An 18521-nucleotide genomic window follows, 5' to 3' on the forward strand; every position below is an offset into this window, starting at 1 on the left:
CTGTTTCTCTTCTTTAATGTACGTTCTTGGATGTTTTTTTTAATTGATTGATTTGAGGTCTCAAATCAATGAGAGTTTTATATAACTCTGGGCAGAAGTGGTGACTATATTAGCATCTGGTGAACCAAAAACAGCTCTTAATGCAGATTTAAGGGGAAAATTATTTGTTAATAATCTACTCAGGCACAGTGCTGATAACATTTTAAAAAATATTGTCTCCACTAATGTCTGTAACATCCCTGTTAGGTAGGTTTGTGTTTTTATGAACAGGTAAAGTAAGCTTAGAAAAGATTGAGTAACCGTGATAATATCATGTGTCAAGGCCAAAATTCCAACCCAGTTTTGATGGACTTCAAAAAGTCTCTCCTTTTGCAAGTGGGACCCCATGGATCTCACTGCTTAAAATGAACCATATCTTTTAACCCCGTGGTGAGGACCTGCTGTTTGAACTTCCCAATTTTGTAACAATTTATATTTTTAAAAAACATGCTTTCTAAATTTATACAGTATGATTCCATGAGGTAGTCAAGGTATATATTGTTTACCTTCATTTTGCAGAAGGATTAATAGGTACAGGGTCACATAGTTAATGCTCAAACCAGGATTTTCTGGCTACAAATAATATCTGACCTAAAGATCATTTTATTTTTATCTTAATCAGTTAGGCTAATCTTGGAAACAGTGACTACTATAGTTGACCCCATAATGACTTATGATGCTATTTTGGGAATTTGGTCTTATTTCTGGTCAAATCCTCATGTCCATATCCCTAATGACTCATGAGGTACTTCTCTCATTGTATTATGGGAAATTCTTAAGCAAGGCTGTAGAATCATTATTCCCTAATTCAAGTATCATAATAGGGTTCCATTTGCTGTTGTTATCCAACATCTTGTCTATAGACTGAATATTTATATCCCCCCACAATTCACATGTTGAAACCTATTCCTCCTAATGTGGTAGTATTGGAGGAGACTTTGGCAGATGTGGAAAGCCCTTATAAAAGGGACCTCAGAAAGCTCCCTTGACCCTGCCAGCCTGTGAGGACACAGAGAACATGGCTGTCAGAAACCAGGAAGTGGGCCCTCAGCAGATGCTGGATCCACCAGCCCCTTGATTTTAGGCTTTCTAGTCTCCAGTTCTATGAGAAATAAATCTCTATTGTTTATAAGCCATGTAGTTGATGATATTGTTACAGCAGTCCAAACAAACTGACAATCTTTATTCATTTTACAACTCTGAAGTAATTAATATGATTTCAATAGATTTACTTTTAAAAAATAATCATTGTACAAGTGATTATACAATGTATACACAATGGTATATATGTACAGGACTGTATCAGCAAAATAGTATTTTTTTAGAAAGAAAGGATATACTTATTATCTCATGTGATGAAGGTCTTATTAATGCATACAATGCAAAAGCTATAAAGGAAAAATGCTTCATTTTATCATATAAAATTTTTCTTTGGTAATAATAGTGATTACTATATTCTATGCACTCTGATGTAAAATCCTGTAAAATAGGTATGATTACAATCTCTTTTTAACAAGTTAGTATTTAGAAAGGTTAAGTAATTTAGGGCTCATATGGATAAATTGGTGAAGGCCAGAATTTAAGTCTGTAAGTCTGACCAAACTCCATGCTCTTAAGACCTGCATTATATGTAGTTTCCCTTGTATTAAAAAAGCTTCATAATCAGAGCTACAGGATAAGAAACTGACTTCAAGAAGACACATTAATTATATATTTATACATATATACATACACACACCACTTCCATAATAAGTACAACCCAACAGAAAAATAGAAATATTGTTGTTGATTAGTTGCTACATCATGTCCGATTCTTATGACCTGGTGGACTGTAGCCTGCTAGGCTTCTCTGTCCATGGGATTTCCCAGGCAAGAATACTGGAGTGGGTTGCCATTCCCCTCCCCAGGAGATCTTCCTGACCCAGGGACTGAACTCGCATCTCCTGCATTGGCAGGTAGATTCTTTACTACTGAGCCACGAGAGAAGCCCCTAAATAAACACACTGAGAGAGAATTCCTCCTTTAAAAACTATGCATTTACACATATATACATATACACACAGCTTCCATAAATTAATAAGTAAAATCCAATAGAAAAATAGAAATATTATTAGCCATAATAAAGAATGAAATAATGCTGTTGTAGCAACATGAATGGACATAGAGATTATCATTCTAAGCGAAGACAGAGAAAGACAAATATCATATGATACGACTTATATGTAGAATCTAAAAAGAATGATATGAATGAATCTACTGCGAAACAGAAACAGGATCACATAGAAAACAAACTTATGTTTCCCAAAGGGGAAAGCGGGGGAGGGATAAACTTAGAATTTTATATTAACAGATACACATTACTATATATAAACTAAGCAATAAGGACCAGAATATATATATATATATATATATATATATATATGCATATGTATATATGAATCACTGCTGTACATCTGAACATTGTAAACCAATTATATTTCAATAAAAACAAAATTAAAAAATAGGTGAGAAATAGAAGCAGGCAACTCATAACAGAGAAAACATGAATGTCCAATAAACAAATGAAAGCCCAGCCCCTCCATCAATCAAGGAAAATGGAAATCAAAGTGACAGAGATGCTATTTCTTGTCATTAGCTTAACAATTCAAAATATTGATTTTTGCAAAGTGTTAATGAGAGTGAGAAAGAACAGATTTATACTTTCACAGGCTGCTGTGATAGTGTATAAATTGACAGAGGCTTCCTTGAAGGCAGCCTGGTAGTAGTCATCATATCCATGTTCACTGTCCCCTCCAATCTAGCAAGCCTAACCCTCAGCATCCTGCACAGACCTAAGCATCCTCCACAGACCATTCTGTGAAGATGCGTGTGCACTGATGCTTGGTGTCCCATCGCTCGTAATGGGGGTGAAAAAGACAGCACTAGCAGAATGACGATTTTCATGGAATACAAGTGAAAAAGAAAGTATGTAGGGTTGATTTAAACATACATAGAGACACACCTTACCTCAAAGCAAAACCATACATATGGTTGTAAATGCATAAGTGATTACACACAAACATACTTGGGGAAGGAAAGAGTCCAGAAGGATTCTAGCACTTTCTGCCATAAAGATTATTCTTAAGATTCCTATCACCAAATGAATAATCATTTCCCATGAATATTACAATTTAATTTCCTACAAACAAAATACATGAAGATTTTTACTGGACTTGTTCCTCCTGTGTTTTTCTTTTCTACTTACTGAACTTTGCTCTTCATCCAGGTCTCCTTCCAACTCTGATATATTTTAAAGGTTTCAGTGTTTCTGCCAGCAGTGTCTGGTTTTCCTTCTTTTCCCATCTTTATTTAATAAGCCCCTTATACAAATATTTTCCCACAAACATAGTGTCCCCCTTTTTACCTTACTCAAGAAGAAACTGACAATGAGTTACGAACTCTAAGATCTCTGAAAATGTGGATAAACTCTACATTGCCTAAGCATCACTCATTTGCTCTACTAATAAGAATGGAAATAAACACACTGAGAGAGAATTTCTCCTTTAAAAGAGGCTAACATCATGCTTCCGATGGCAGGAAATGCCTTTGGTAATTATGATAATGGTGACTCCTCAGACACACAATGTATTATTCAAGTGAGACCACAGTAGAAAGGGACATACCCTAAGTCACCCAGCGTCAACACCCTGACACTCTACTTCTCTCTTCACTCATCTCCAGCTGGTGGTAAGTCCAGTTCAGGTTTCTCCAGATCATTCCTCTGTCTCTTCCTCTGAGACTACTTAAAATTCTTCCTCTAACTTCCATTTCCTCGTCTGTAAAACTGGGACGAGAATACCCTCCTTGGGTTGTTGTGAGAATTAAAATGAGCTCGTCATGCATCACCCCTTGTGTGTATGGCTGTTACCACTGTAGTACATTGTAAGATTAACTGTCCTGCTAAATCGAGTCACATCCGACTCTTTGTGATCCTATGGATTGTAGCCTGCCAAGCTCTCCTGTCCACAGGATTCTCCAGGCAAGAATACTGGAGTGGGTTGCCATACCCTCCTCCAAGGGAAATTCCTGACCCAGGGATTGAATCTAACAATTTACAAACTCCCAGATGCAGAATCTCAGTTGCTTTTCTTTTTATGTGAATGATTACCTGCTGAATTCATCAAGCAAGTTCCTTAACATTAAGGTAGGGTTCCCTTGGGGCTCCCACTACTACTGCTTTGATTGTCCCTCTATAGAGATAAAATCATAACTATATAGAGATATAGTTAACTCCCTTAGAGATATAATCATAACTATGATTCAGTTGTCACTTTGATCCGTAGGTGATGGGAAGGCAAAGGACTGGAGTCCTTAACTTTCATGCAGAGAAACTCCTAAAGCTATTGTCTCCGTTTCTCACCTGGGCTTCCTTCCTGTGAGACGAAGATAGAAGTCATAGATGATGGCAGGGGCACGGTGACTGACAGCATTCCAGTAATGGGTTGTGATGTTGTTGGTTGTGAAGTCAGCGTTTGGCCTCCTGAAAGCTCTCTCAAATGGGATTTTTTCAAAGGTTGCCAAGACTTGGAGTCCTGGAGGGGGGCGGGGGGTGAGGGAGATTAAGTGCTAAGTCCAGGATCATTGCAAATGCCACCCATTATGGTGGACGGCATTTGCAATGGGTCAGAACAATAAATAGTAAGGATTTCTTGTGTAGAGTCAAGAACAATACTAAGATTTTTACACCAGGCAAGTGGTCATCTGCAAATTTAAACAATGTAAATTGGTTAAGAATTGAATCCTTCTCTTGAAACCTTTACCCTAAAACAACTTCTTTGGAAAATAGTTTTAGTTGATACTAATATTTCTGAACTGAAAATTTCAATTCAATTTCCAGGTTATCTAGTCTATTGAGAAAGCCCAAGACAGGGCCTGGGGGTGTTATTTCTTTGGTTGGATCATTACTTGCAGAGCAATCAGGAAAGTTTCTTAACATTTTACTTAAACTTTTATAAAGATTTACGTAAAAGAGAGACTATAAAATTAGGATTCCTTCATGTTGGTTCATTTTAAATACCAGTCTTTTACTTCTCTGGTATTTCTACTACTCTGGCAATATGTCAGACTCAATTGTTTTACTCTTGTCTCCAGAGTTTTCTTAAATAATAATCTTAAAAAGTATATCGTTACTTATATAAAACCTGGTTTAAAGCTTTTAATGTACATCTGTAAATCAAATACTTCTTTTTAAAAGGTTTTCATTCTTTTGAACTCAGTTTTGATTTTATTTATGTAGAATTTTCAAAGTTGCCTAAGTTCATTACTCAGTTATGATAAAGTTATCAATTATTATGATAATATTATTACTGTCATCTGTAAAAGATACTACCTGGAAATCTGTATGAAAAATATATACCCCATACAGAAAAGATTATCCAGAAACATCTGATTCTGGGTCTTTTCCTCCCAGAGGGATTCATGTTGACTTCAGGAATCCCTAGTGGGTTGATCATTACATATTCATACCCATCATCTACTATGCCAGGTTCCCGCTCCCCACGTGAAATGAACAAATCATTTACTGTCTCTGGGCTTTAGTGTGTAAAATAAAGTGAGAACACTAGACTATTTTCTAAAGAGTTTAATTTTTATTGTACCATAGTTTCATTTCAAAAATACAAAGTTTGTAATGGTTTTGTGAATGAAAGGCTTTCCTCTAAATTTTATCCTTCTTGTTGAGTGTTAAAGTTAGTATGTGGCAAACAGAAAGCTAGATATCTAATTTTAAGAAATTAGATATGCAACAAGCAACAAAGGTTTACTGTATAGCACAGGGAACTATAGTCAATATCTTATAATAACTATAATGGAAAATAATTTAAAAAACAATATTGGTGTTTATGTATAACTGAATCACCTTGCTGTGGACCTGAAACACTGTAAGTCAGCTATAGTTGAATAATATATATATATATAAAGAAAAAAGTTAATGAGTGGCTATGTAAACGAAACAAACTGCAGTGATCTGACTGTCTGACTTTCACTGATTCAGAAATTTCTGTCAAAGCAAAGTTTATTTTAAGAGCAGAGTGATATCTATCTATCTACCTATCTATCTGAATCACTTTGCTGTATACACAAAATTAACACAACATTGTAAATAAGTATACTTCAATTTAAACACAAGGAAATGAGAGAAAAAGCAGAATGAGAGTTTTATATGTACCATAATCAAAAGAAATAAGCACACTAGATTATTCTTAAAAATAATCACTTTCAACTATTACATTGTGTATGCTCATAAAATAGTAAGAATTTTCAGCAAGGAAGAAGACTATTTTGAATTCCAGGTATGGAATTTACATGTAGCATCTTTTGATTTAATAATTTAAGTATCTTGGTTGCTTCTACTAATGCCTCTTTTTATGAATGATACCTTAATTCTGTTACTGAGATAGAGGAGATTTATTTTTACTTCCAAATATTTCCAGAATTATTTCACTATATTATCTAAATAACTGGATATGATGGTAATAGATAATTTCAGTTTACTTTTACTGAAATAATAGGTTTGCAAATAGAATAGCACAGTGGAATGCTCTGAATTGGAAATAAGATTCTAACAAATTAAGCACATTTAATTTTTTTCAACATCTAGTAGCTAAACAGCAATTAGATGATCTAAAAGTTTCAGATATTCATAAGAAAATCAGAAGCAGAGTACCAGATTGGTTAGCTAATTTTCTATCATATGCAGGATTAATTCTAATTCAATTCAACAGGCTACTTTCAAGTTACACTATGGCTGACTGCCTAAATTAATAAAGAGTATCACTGACTCAATGACACTAATTAGTATCATTGGACTTTTCTAAATCTGCTGCTGCTGCTGCTGCTAAGTCACTCCAGTTTCTAAATCTACTTGGCCATTAATCATGGCACATTCTCAGTGATATGTCCAGGGGGGTGAGGGCTGTGTGCATGAGCACAGTAGCTCAGGAGAAGTATTTTATCACTGATATTGCTTATAATTACTGACTTTGGCTTGACTTTGTTTCTAAATCTCTACAGCCGATGGACCCCTTATTGCTCACAACCATGATGCTGTTTCACTCGTCCCTTTCCTTGAGAAACCACAGTGCATTCTAATTAACTCGACACATTCACAATTTGCAGTTATTTTTCTGGCTTTACCTATGTTTTGTCTTTTCCCCCATTAGACTCAAAGCTCCATGACACTTTGTTTTTTCCCTGTGGCAGACACTAATTGTGAATGAGCATTCTCTAACGGTTCCTTAGGTACCTTGCTATAGGCACTTACCCATTTTGCCCCAATTACAGGGATTGAGGTTGCCAGATGTACAGTGGTAGACCAATGTCGACTTAGGTCTGAAAAACAAAAGTTAGGTAAATACAAGAAAATGGAGAACTCATGAAAGAAAGATAAGAGAAAATAACACTTAAGCAAGTTTTGTTTTGTTTTTTTGTTTTCAATAATTCCCATGACTAAGACACTCTTAGGTGGCTCAGACGGTAAAGAATCCACCTAAACTGTGGTAGACCAGGGTTCAATCTCTGGGTTGGGAAGATCCCCTGGAAAAGAGCATGACAATCCACTCTAGTATTCTTGCCTGGAGAATCCCCATGGATAGAGAAGCCTGGCAGGCGTCACAAAGAGTTGGGCATGACTGAGCGACTAAGCACAACCTGACATACGAGGCACTCTATGCAACACTTTCATCTTTTGTTCCTTCTTTGGATTAAAAACAAAATGGAAAACTAGGAAAAGTGCAAGTAAGTGCGTGTGTGTGTACATGTATATGAGGAACAAAAATCCCTATAGACTGACATATTTATGGAGCAAATGGAGGCAGCATTATGATGACGAAGCAAATTGTATTTCTAACTTCTTGACATCTTTACTGGGCAAAAATATGGGCTATGTTTTTTCCTAAATCCAATGAAGCGCTATTGGGTTGGACAACATCTAAATATCTAACTTCAAATAATTAATAAAAATTTTGTTTACTAACAAAATTAAATATACAAACAACTTACTATTAATACCTCTCTCACACACACACTCTGATCTGAACTTTTGACTTTTATTAGGAACTGAGAAGTGAATAAAAATATGCTCTCATTTCATCTACTTTTATCTTTTTTGCCTTTAAAAAGGAAGCTGTATTTTAGGTTTCTGAATAGAAAGAAAAGCTTTTCAATTATTGAGAATTTCATGGTTAAATGATTTGAAGAATTTATTATTTTATGATCAACCAAGTACTAACTGGTATTTATAAAATAACTCTATGCCTATATCATAACATAATTGGAACTCTGTGAAATATCCAAACAGATACCCTCTCACATTTGGGGTCTTCTTCAGTAAAATTCATATATTTTGAATAGGTGCCCAACATAGTTACCCTCCTCCTCATCAAATCTTTGAAAGCCAGTTTAAATCTCCACTCCACACCTGTGAACTGCCGTGTACCATCCTACAGCCAAAGTGAGATTGACCACTGTGTCTGCTGGAATCAAATCTGCCACAGCCATCGGAGTAGCTCTTATGGACCGAAGAAACCCTTTCCCAGCCTGCACAGGAAAAATGACATAAATTATTGAACCAGGTGTTAAGTAACAGCTGGGGCTAAAGTATATATCAGACAGAGAGTATCAATGCTGGTAGTTATAACAACTAACACTGATTCACTGCTTGCCAGGTTAATGTGCTTAGACTGACTGCTCTCAGGCCATCCAACTTCCCCAGCCAAGTTCAAGTGCCAACATCTCCAAGAACCACCAGTGATCCTCAGGTTCCTCTTCAGAGTGAAATTGGGGAGTTTAATGTATTTAGTTAATTAATAAACACCAAGAATTTAAAAAAAAACCAAGAATAAGATTTGATATCTTAAAAGTTAATTCATAAGATATTCTAAGAATTAAGTTTTTCCAAATTTCCCATTAATTTAACTTACCATTTCTTAAGTGATGTCATTTTTTGCTAGAGTCTACTAGTTTACAAGAAGTAATAGGCACTAGAAGTTTAAGAAACACCTTTTTAAACTGATAAAATTCCACTACTTAACAAAAACTTTATTACTTATGGAAAAGGCCACCATTATTTACTTTTTGTTCATGTTAATAAATGCCATGTCAATAAATAAAGTCAATAAAGTTTATTGACTTTTTGAAGTAATTGATTATTTACACCCTGCATGTTTCCAACATCAATTTGCAGTGGTCAGCACTTTCTTATTGTCCTAATTTCTGTCTTCTTGTCCTTTGGACAAGCATGCCTACTAAGTCGTTTCAGTCGAATCTGACTCTTTGTAACGCTATGGACTATAGCCCACCAGGCTCCTCTGTCCATGGGATTCCTCCAGGCAAAAATACTGGAGTGGATTGCCACGCCCTCCTTCTGTCCTTTGGAATATGAGAAATCAATTTGGAAAATTTTAGAAAATCTGAAAGCACGTGCAGCTTTGCTAACTGTAATAAAACCCACTCTGGGATCATGTTAAAAATAGCTATGTTCTAAGTTACTGAACACTCACTTCCAACTCAGCCTCAAGAGTTGAAGGCAGGTAGGGAACAGAAAGAGAAAGAAATTAGAAAGAAGTTCATTGTCATTGTCTTTGACAAGTAGTCATAATTCACTGTCTTTTATTTGTATTGTAGTTCATGTTGGATCTAGTTCTGTGAAGAACAGAGGCACAGTCTGAAACATGATATCCCTAACAAAATTTAAACTCATTTAAAGAGGTGAAATCCATTTCAATGTCCAAAAGAGAAGAGTTGTAGTTCTGAGCCCAAAATGCTACAGTGTGAACTGGAAAGCTCCGCAGCTCACAGGATCAGTCTCCACTGCAAGGAGATGCACACAAAGGGCTGCTGACCCAGAGGAATGGTTGGTGTTTCTCCTTGTCTGTGAGAGGATTAGTGTTGAAAAGTGTTATCTACAGTCATCAATTTTTATATTTGAAAAACTTGCTCTAATTGGTAGTCCTCTTTCTTAAATATATTAAGAAATAAAAGTTGATGTATTTATGCATTTATATACTTTCTATCCAAATGCACATAAATTTATTAATCTTTGGGGATATGAGTTTTATCGCATCCCTAATTCTGCTGCCACTGCTAAGTCGCTTCAGTCGTGTCCGACTCTGTGTGACCCCATAGACGGAAGCCCATCAGGCTCCCCCGTCCCTGGGATTCTCCAGGCAAGAACACTGGAGTGGGTTGCCATTTCCTTCTCCAATGCATGAAAGTGAAAAGTGAAAGTGAAGTCGCTCAGTCGTGTCCGACTCTTAGCTACCCCATGGACTTCAGCCTACCAGGCTCCTCCATCCATGGGATTTTCCAGGCAAGAGTACTGGAGTGGGTTGCCATTGCCTTCTCCATCCCTAATTCTAGCTATGGTTAAATAGCAAAAAGAAGGAAATACCCCCATCTTGTGTTAACAAAGGGGTCATACAAGCATGGTACTAGAGGCTCAAAATTCTATCCAAAAATAAAACAATTGATGATATCGCAGTACTTCTATTTTCCTGATAATGATATTGACAGATAATTAATTTCTTTCTGCCTCTGCTTTTCAATCAGCAAAACTGAAATAGTTTGCATCAGTTGCAGTGAGGAAAGGCACGCTTGTGGCTTTGCATCAGTAAAGCTAAGCCAGTACTGGCATTTTGTTACTGTCCCTCCACTACATTTGAAGTAATTATTCCCACACCATTATACATACCGCAATAATGAGCCCACTAGGTCCATTTAAGTTATCGACCCAGCCCTAAAAAGAGAAAAGGGAAAAGATCTCTAGTTGGTTCCACATGTCAGAAAACCACAGTACCTTTGGGATATCTGCAGTCTAATCTTAAACAGGAACACTGAGACACCAGCCGATAAACTGTCTAGTCCACTATTTCCAAAATTACAAACAGAGATCAGTGACAAAGCACTGGATAGTTTCTGCACTTGGTTTGTGGAAGAATTAAAATTCTGCTGGCATTTATCTCATAGCAGGAATCAAGTATAGTTGCAAGCTGTCTATGACATCTTAGGAGCTAAATTGGATCTCATCTTAATATCATAATCTGCTAATCAATTCATTTTCCTCACCTGGGCCTGATTTTAACTTCTCAGGGGAACATTTCAAACATAGTTTGCAGAAAATTGACTCTTAACTTGACAATTGTAAGAGTCATAGCATCTTTCATTCATTCTATCTCAAGATCAACTTGTATTAGCTTGCTTTAGATGGTAGAGAAAATATTATCTTTAGGAGCAGTTAGAGAAAAATGTCTTTATGAGTCTGTCTCCTAAGTCCAAAGCAAGGCAGTTGACCTCATTATGTCTGTTTATCTTTGAAAGTCAAAATGTATAAGATGGGAAAGGAGAGAGAAATTGAAGGGATTAATATTAGTTGAGCCTTTTACTAGGGACTAGGCACTGCAGTAGACATACCACTACACTGTCTCATGTCATCAACCCTCCTCAGTGGGTGTGGTTAGCCCAGTTTTACATAACAGACAACTCATATGTAAAAGATTGCATGTCAATAAGTAATGGAGCTTGGATTTATCTGGACAAAAGCTTTACAGAATTGCTTCAAAAAAGATGGTATATAATTCAAAGTACTTTCAAAAAGATACAGAAGTATACACAGATAAAAATCCGTATTCCTAAACTGAGGACTTTCTCTGAGCTTTGCGATTCCTATTTACCCTGGCAATTTGTTAACGTTATCAATTTGGCCAGCAGGAACATTCTTGTATATTTAAACTATTGTGCAGAAGCCAAGAAATAAAGCTATTTCCCATGGGAATTTTGAGACTAGAGTTAATGAGAAACTAACTGAAGACTCCATCCAACTCTAGGACAGTCAGTGTAACATCAGAGAAGCCCGGTGGTGAGTAAATCTCAAACCAAACGTGTGCTTTGGTCCTCACATTTGCTGTACTCAGTTACATATATTGGAAAAAAAAAAAAAGACATCAGAGAGTAATTGGACAGGAGGGATGCTGGTTCAGAAGCAAAGCGTGGAATCCACGCAAGTGGGCTTACTGGGAAGGGCTCCTGCCAGGTTGCTCCCATGATGGAGGGCCGTACAATGGCAATGTTGAGGTTGCCACCTTCCTGCTGCACCACCACCTCTCCCAAGGCCTTGGTATAGGTGTACGTGTTAGGCCGATCTCCGATCAGTTTGGGTGTGATCTCATCAATAATAGCGTCGTCTAACCACCTGAAGGTAGTCAGAGTGAAAAAAAATGTTGTCAGCATGTGTTAGACAACATACCAAAAAGAAACCGTGAGACACCAACAAACAGAACTTCCTCGTTCTAGCTTGAGTTCTGAAATTCGGAACTGTCAAAGGATACCAAGGCTTGAGTGTGAACCTATCCAAATGGTGCAAGATGGATGAGATCTTTGCTCCCCACTGCTTAGCCCAACATTACGAGTTGAATCCTATGGCCTTCTGTCTCAGTAGATTTATCCAATTGTTATGCAGTCTGCTACTTGATCATGTGTGCGCGCACGCGCTGTCACTTCAGTCATGTCCAATTCTTTGCGACCCCATGGATTGCAGCACACTAGGCTCCGCTGTTCACAGGATTCTCCAGACAAGAATACTGGAGTGGGTTGCCATGACCTCGTCCAGGGAATCTTCCCGACCCAAGGATGGAATCTGTGTCTCATGTCTCCTGCATTGACAGGTGGGTTCTTGAATACATACAGCTAATTTCTATCTTCAATTATAGCTTCTCAGAGGAAATGTACCTATCAACGCACAGTCAGTGAATGCATTGTGAATGCCAGTTGGGTGTCCAACAGTGGGCTGGCTGCCCTGGTCATGGCCTTGAGAGGCTGTCATCCGAGGTGTCAGTGGCAGCCCCTCTCATTCACTATTGTCCAATTAGAACTTGGCACTAATCTTGAAACCTTCAGCTTTGATTTTTGTTTTAAATTCTACTGAATACCTTAACAAAGAAAGGCAACTACATTTATCAGAACTTACAATCTGTTTTAGCAAATCCATGCACTGTATTTTGAAGATATGTTTAGAGTCTAGGCTAATAACTTGATAACCATTTTCAGAGATTTACAATGAGTTCTAAAGTGCTCTAATAGCTATTAATAGTCTGTCAAGTGGGGTGAGAATAGCACAATGAAGCAACTTTAATATAGTGACTATGGAATACCTCTACCTTCAAGAAGATCTGTATCATGAATAAATGAGTTACCATGGCACCAACCTAATTTTATTTTTAATAAAGATGTTAAAACCATTTTGATAATCCCAGAGTCTACCTGCTTTTCTCTAAGAGAGCAATGAAATTATTGTTGATTAAATATTAAATGTTTCTCTTAGCTGGTATATCTATTTGGTGAAACTTTGGATATAATACAGTTTTTAAAAATTAGGTGACATGTCAGTGTGATTTTACAATTGTTTGGTACATTTATTCCCATTTATTGGACCCAACACAATCATATTATTTTGATTGCAGAAAATCTTATTAGAGGTTATCGTTTTCCTCTCACGACAAATTATTGAGTATTTAAGAAGTGCTTAATGCCAAGACATTAAGAAACACCACTCTGTTTCAGTATTGGAGAGGAATGTGAATACTGTCTGTTATGGTCTAGTTTTCCTTGCTTTGCGGCTATTAGTGCTGAATATCTTCTAGCTATCAAATAATGCCTTCTGGTTTACACTGAAAAGAGAAAGGTTGAGAGGCTCTGAGAATTAAAAACAATTCCAAATACTTAGAAAAACAGAAGTTATTTCAATCACGTGGTCACTGAGGACTGGGAGGGAGTGAGGGACAATCTGGGCTCCTCTCTATCCTTCTAATAATGTTACCTTTACCTCATCTTATCTGTGGGTCAGCGTAAAGTCATGCTCAAAATTCTCCAGGCCAGGCTTCAGCAATATGTGGACCGTGAACACCCAGATGTTCAAGCAGGTTTTAGAAAAGGCAGAGGAACCAGAGATCAAATTGCCAACATCCGCTGGATCATGGAGAAAGCAAGAGAGTTCCAGAAAAACATATATTTCTGCTTCATTGACTATGCCAAAGCCTTTGACTGTGTGGATCACAATAAACTGTGGAAAATTCTGAAAGAGATGGGAATACTAGAACACCTGACCTGCCTCTTGAGAAACCTGTATGCAGGTCAAGAAGCAACAGTTAGAACTGGACATGGAACAACAGACTGGTTCCAAATAGGAAAAGGAGTACGTCAAGGTTGCATATTGTCACCCTGCTTATTTAACTTATATGCAGAGTACATTATGAGGAACGCTGGGCTGGATGAAGCACAAGCTGGAATCAAGATTGCTGGGAGAAATATCAATAACCTCAGATATGAAGATGACACCACCCTTATGGCAGAAAGTGAAGAGGAACTCAAAAGCCTCTTGATGACAGTGAAAGAGGAGAGTGAAAAGGTTGGCTTGAAGCTCAACATTCAGAAAACAAAGATCATGGCATCTGGTCCCATCACTTCATGGGAAATAGATGGGTAAACAGTGGAAACAGTGTCAGACTTTATTTTTTTGGGCTCCAAAATCACTGCAGATGCTGATTGCAGCCAGGAAATTAAAAGACGCTTACTCCTTGGAAGGAAAGTTATACCCTGTATACGAGACAGCAAAAGAGACACAGATGTATAGAACAGTCTTTGGGACTCTGTGGGAGAGGGTGAGGGTGGGATGATTTGGGAGAATGGCATTGAAACATGTATGTTGTCATATGTGAAACAAATCACCAGTTCAGGGTCGATGCATGTTATAGGATGCTCGGGGCTGGCGTGCGGGGATGACCCAGAGGGAGGATAAAGGGAGGAGGGAGGTGGGAGGGGGGTTCAGGAGGGGGAACTTATGTAAACCTGGGGCGAATTCATATCAATATATGGCAAAACCAACCAATATAATATTGTAAAATAATTTGCCTCCAATAAAAAATAAATTAATTACTTAAAAAAAAAAAAGGAAAGTTATGACCAGCCTAGATAGCATATTAAAAAGCAGAGACATTACTTTGCCAACCAAGGTCCGCCTAGTCAAGGCTATGGTTTTTCCCGTGGTCATGTATGGATGTGAGAGTTGGACTGTGAAGAAAGCTGATCGCCAAAGAATTGATGCTTTTGAACTGTGGTGCTGGAGAAGATGCTTGAGAGTCCCTTGGACTGTAAGGAGATCCAACCAGTCCATTCTAAAGGAGATCAATCCTGGGTGTTCATTGGAAGGACTGATGCTAAAGCTGAAACTCCAATACTTTGGCCACCTCATGTGACGAATTGACTCACTGGAAAAGACTCTGATGCTGGGAAGGATTGGGGGCAGGAGGAGAAGGGGACGACACAGAATGAGATGGCTGGATGGCATCATCGACTCGATGGACATGAGTTTGAGTGAACTCCGGGAGTTGGTGATGGACAGGGAGGCCTGGCGTGCTGTGATTCATGGGGTCGCAAAGAGTCGGACACGACTGAGCGACTGAACTGAACTGAACTGAAGACCATTTTTCTATTCACCTACAAAAACATACAGCTTACAAAAACATACAGCTTACAAAAACTAGGTCTGAAGAAATACAGCCCAGTTTTAACAAAGCTGTAAAGAAAACAAGTTTAAGAAAGCATCAGAAGCCAGCAATACCCTCAGATTGTATGTCCCGTGGCTGGTACCATGTGCTGTCACTGCTGTTGGTGTGTATGAAAAAAGTAATACCTGAAGGCTTCTCCAAGTTTGGTGAGTTAGTTCATCTTAGAAAATACTGGTTTCTAGGTTTCTAAGAACACAAAGCAAAAGCAGTTGCAGTGCTCTGTAGATGATCTGCCTTTACTATTTGTAGCTCTGCCATGTTCTACTGTATCATTTTCTCATTTCCTCCACTGGCACTTGTGAGAAACAGCAATAATTGCATGTGTTCTAAATGTTCAGGTTATGAGGACAAACAGGAACATTCACAACTACACTTAAAACTATTTGATTAAACAAAATGAGCTAACACATCAAACACATATTTAGTAAAACCACCAAGGAGCATGTATCTAGAAAGGTCACAGTCAGTTTTAAAATATCTTTTCTAATATAGCCCAACAGATCATGTCTCACCCTGCCATTTATTGGGTTCAAATAGATTAATGTAACATTCATTGGTAAGTGATGCCCTGTTCAGGACCTAAAATCAGTTCATGTTCTCCTTTATCAAAATTTGATTTGGAGCTGTTGCTTGTCTTTAAACTAGTAAATAAATTAGCATGAAAAAAGGACAGCATATAAACCAAAGCACATTTCTGAAACTAAGTCAAAGCACTTTAGGATACTCAAGGAGATGTCTGAACTCATGGGCTCCAAATTCTAAACTTCTACTTAAATAGCTTTAAAAGAAGCAAAAAGTCACACACACACACACACACCACACAGAGACAATTTCCTCTAAATATTACTTTTTTTGGTTTGAAATTTATTTATTCAACTTTTTATATCATTTTCATAATTTTTTGTATTTACTGAATGAAATAGCAAGAGGAATATATATTTTTCCTCAATTTTCTTATGCAGAAAACAGGGCCAACCTAGCAGTGCATCAGGAAAAGCTTTCTGGAGAGTAAGTACTGGACATCCTGCTTCAAGGTAACCTTTGCTATCTTTTCTCTGACCTAGAGTATGTTTGTCCCTTGATTACTGAAATTATCATGCTATATGTTCTTGCTCGGGCTTCCCAGGGTAAAGAGTCCACCTGCCAAAGCAAGAAACAAGGATTCAATTCCTGGGTGGGGAAGATTCCCTGGAGAAGGAAATGGCAACGCAGTCCAGTATTCTTGACTGGAAAATTCCAGTGACAGAGGAACCTGTACATTCCATGGGGTCACAAAGAGTTGGACATGACTGAGCAATTGAATACAAAAGTTCTTGCTCGTGTCCGTTTCCCTGCTTTACAATGAGTCCAGGAGTGCAAGGATTATATATTTTTTTAATCTCTGTGTCCAATCACCTTACTCTCCCCAGGAACCAGCTAAATGTGTGCTCTTTCACAAGACAGTCATGATTGACCAGTTCTGTCCAAAGTTTGGGAAGCTGAGATGGACAATGGTAGGAGAGAATGGGTAAACTCAGAAGGAGGTATGGTTCTGGGGAGACTGTGGGAAAGTTAGAGAGGGGATGTCTTTGAGGAAATGAAGAAAAACTGGAAGTTAAGGTATCCGGTGGCAGTGGTGAAAAGTGATGGGAAGCTGAAAGGCTAAAGGTTGGCTAACTTCACTTGGGTGGTGACTGCAGAGTAAATTTAACTGGCTTCAAAGTAAATTTGAACCTTTTCTTGGGGAGAAGGGTATATCTGAGCCTAATGCTTGTGGTGACTTGGCCTCTGTATTACCCTATATACTTGTATTGAGCACATATTCTGGTTCCAGTGACCTGACAACTTGGAAATTATTCAGCTTATTTAAGAACAATTTAACACTGTTCTGATTCATGTTGCAGTCTGGTGCTATTAAAAGTACACAGAATTTCCAGTTTTTTTTGTCAGCTGCTTAGATGCCATCTTAATGCTATACAATCCTGACAATAAAAGCACAAATGCTAAAATTAGCTTTTTCCTTTCCTCTAGAATAGATAATAGAGAAGGCAATGGCAAGCCACTCCAGTACTCTTGCCTAGAAAATCCCATGGACGGAGGAGCCTGGTAGGCTGCAGTCCATGGGGTTGTTACGAGTCAGACATGACTGAGCGACTTCACTTTCACTTTTCACTTTCACACATTGGAGAAGGAAATGGCAACCCACTCCAGTGTTCTTGCCTGGAGAATCCCAGGGACGGGGGAGCCTGGTGGGCTGCCGTCTATGGGGTCGCACAGAGTCGGACACGACTGAAGTGACTTAGCAGCAGCAGCAGCAGAATAGATAAACAGGGGTTTCCCATTTGGCTCAGTAGTAAAGAATATGGCTGCAAATGCAGGAGATGTGAGTTTGATCCCTGGGTTGGGAAGATACCCTAGAGGAGGTAATGGCAACCCACTCCAGTATTCCTGCCTGAGAAATCCCGTGGACAGAAGAGCCTGGCAGGCTACAGTCCATGGGGTCACAAAGAGTTAAGGCTTAGCAACTGAATGAAAACAACAAAAAAATGTGTATGCAAGCCCATAGGCAAAGCAGCCGCCATGCCCTATTGGTTTTTCTTTCCAAAAACACATAGGGGTTTTCTACATGTATTGCCATTCAGAAAGCTCTAGTCCACTTCACCATTCCATCTCAGGTGATGGGGTCTCCATGCCTCTGGAGACTCACCATGCTAACGTATCCCCTTTTGTTCCATAACCAGCATGTTCCTAAAGCTCACTTTCATCAAAGTCTTTCCTTGATTAAAACAAAATGAAACAAATGGCCAAATCACACACACACACGCGCGCACACACACACACAGAGTCCTCCCTCAACAGATTTGTCTGTCTGTAGAATTAAACATAGCTCTCTGCACGGTACTCAAAATG

The 18521-nt window shown here is 38.1% G+C and overlaps 1 protein-coding gene across 3 annotated transcripts in view; it reads right to left on the reverse strand.

The window, feature by feature from the left end:
* Positions 1-18521, reverse strand: part of FAR2 (fatty acyl-CoA reductase 2) — a 193375-nt gene that overhangs the window by 13400 nt on the left and 161454 nt on the right. For all 3 annotated transcript variants that reach the window (XM_055394128.2, XM_055394129.2, XM_055394127.2), the window contains exons 5-9: positions 12085-12262; positions 10766-10810; positions 8495-8613; positions 7340-7407; positions 4439-4610 (exon numbers count right to left, since the gene is read on the reverse strand). In XM_055394128.2, coding sequence (XP_055250103.1) covers positions 4439-4610; positions 7340-7407; positions 8495-8613; positions 10766-10810; positions 12085-12262 — 582 coding nt within the window. The remainder of the gene's footprint in view (positions 1-4438; positions 4611-7339; positions 7408-8494; positions 8614-10765; positions 10811-12084; positions 12263-18521) is intronic.

The sequence above is a fragment of the Moschus berezovskii genome, chromosome 6 (genome assembly GCF_049115385.1).
Source record: "Moschus berezovskii isolate FMDL1 chromosome 6, NW_MosBer_1.0, whole genome shotgun sequence".
Classification (NCBI taxonomy): Eukaryota; Metazoa; Chordata; class Mammalia; order Artiodactyla; family Moschidae; genus Moschus; species Moschus berezovskii.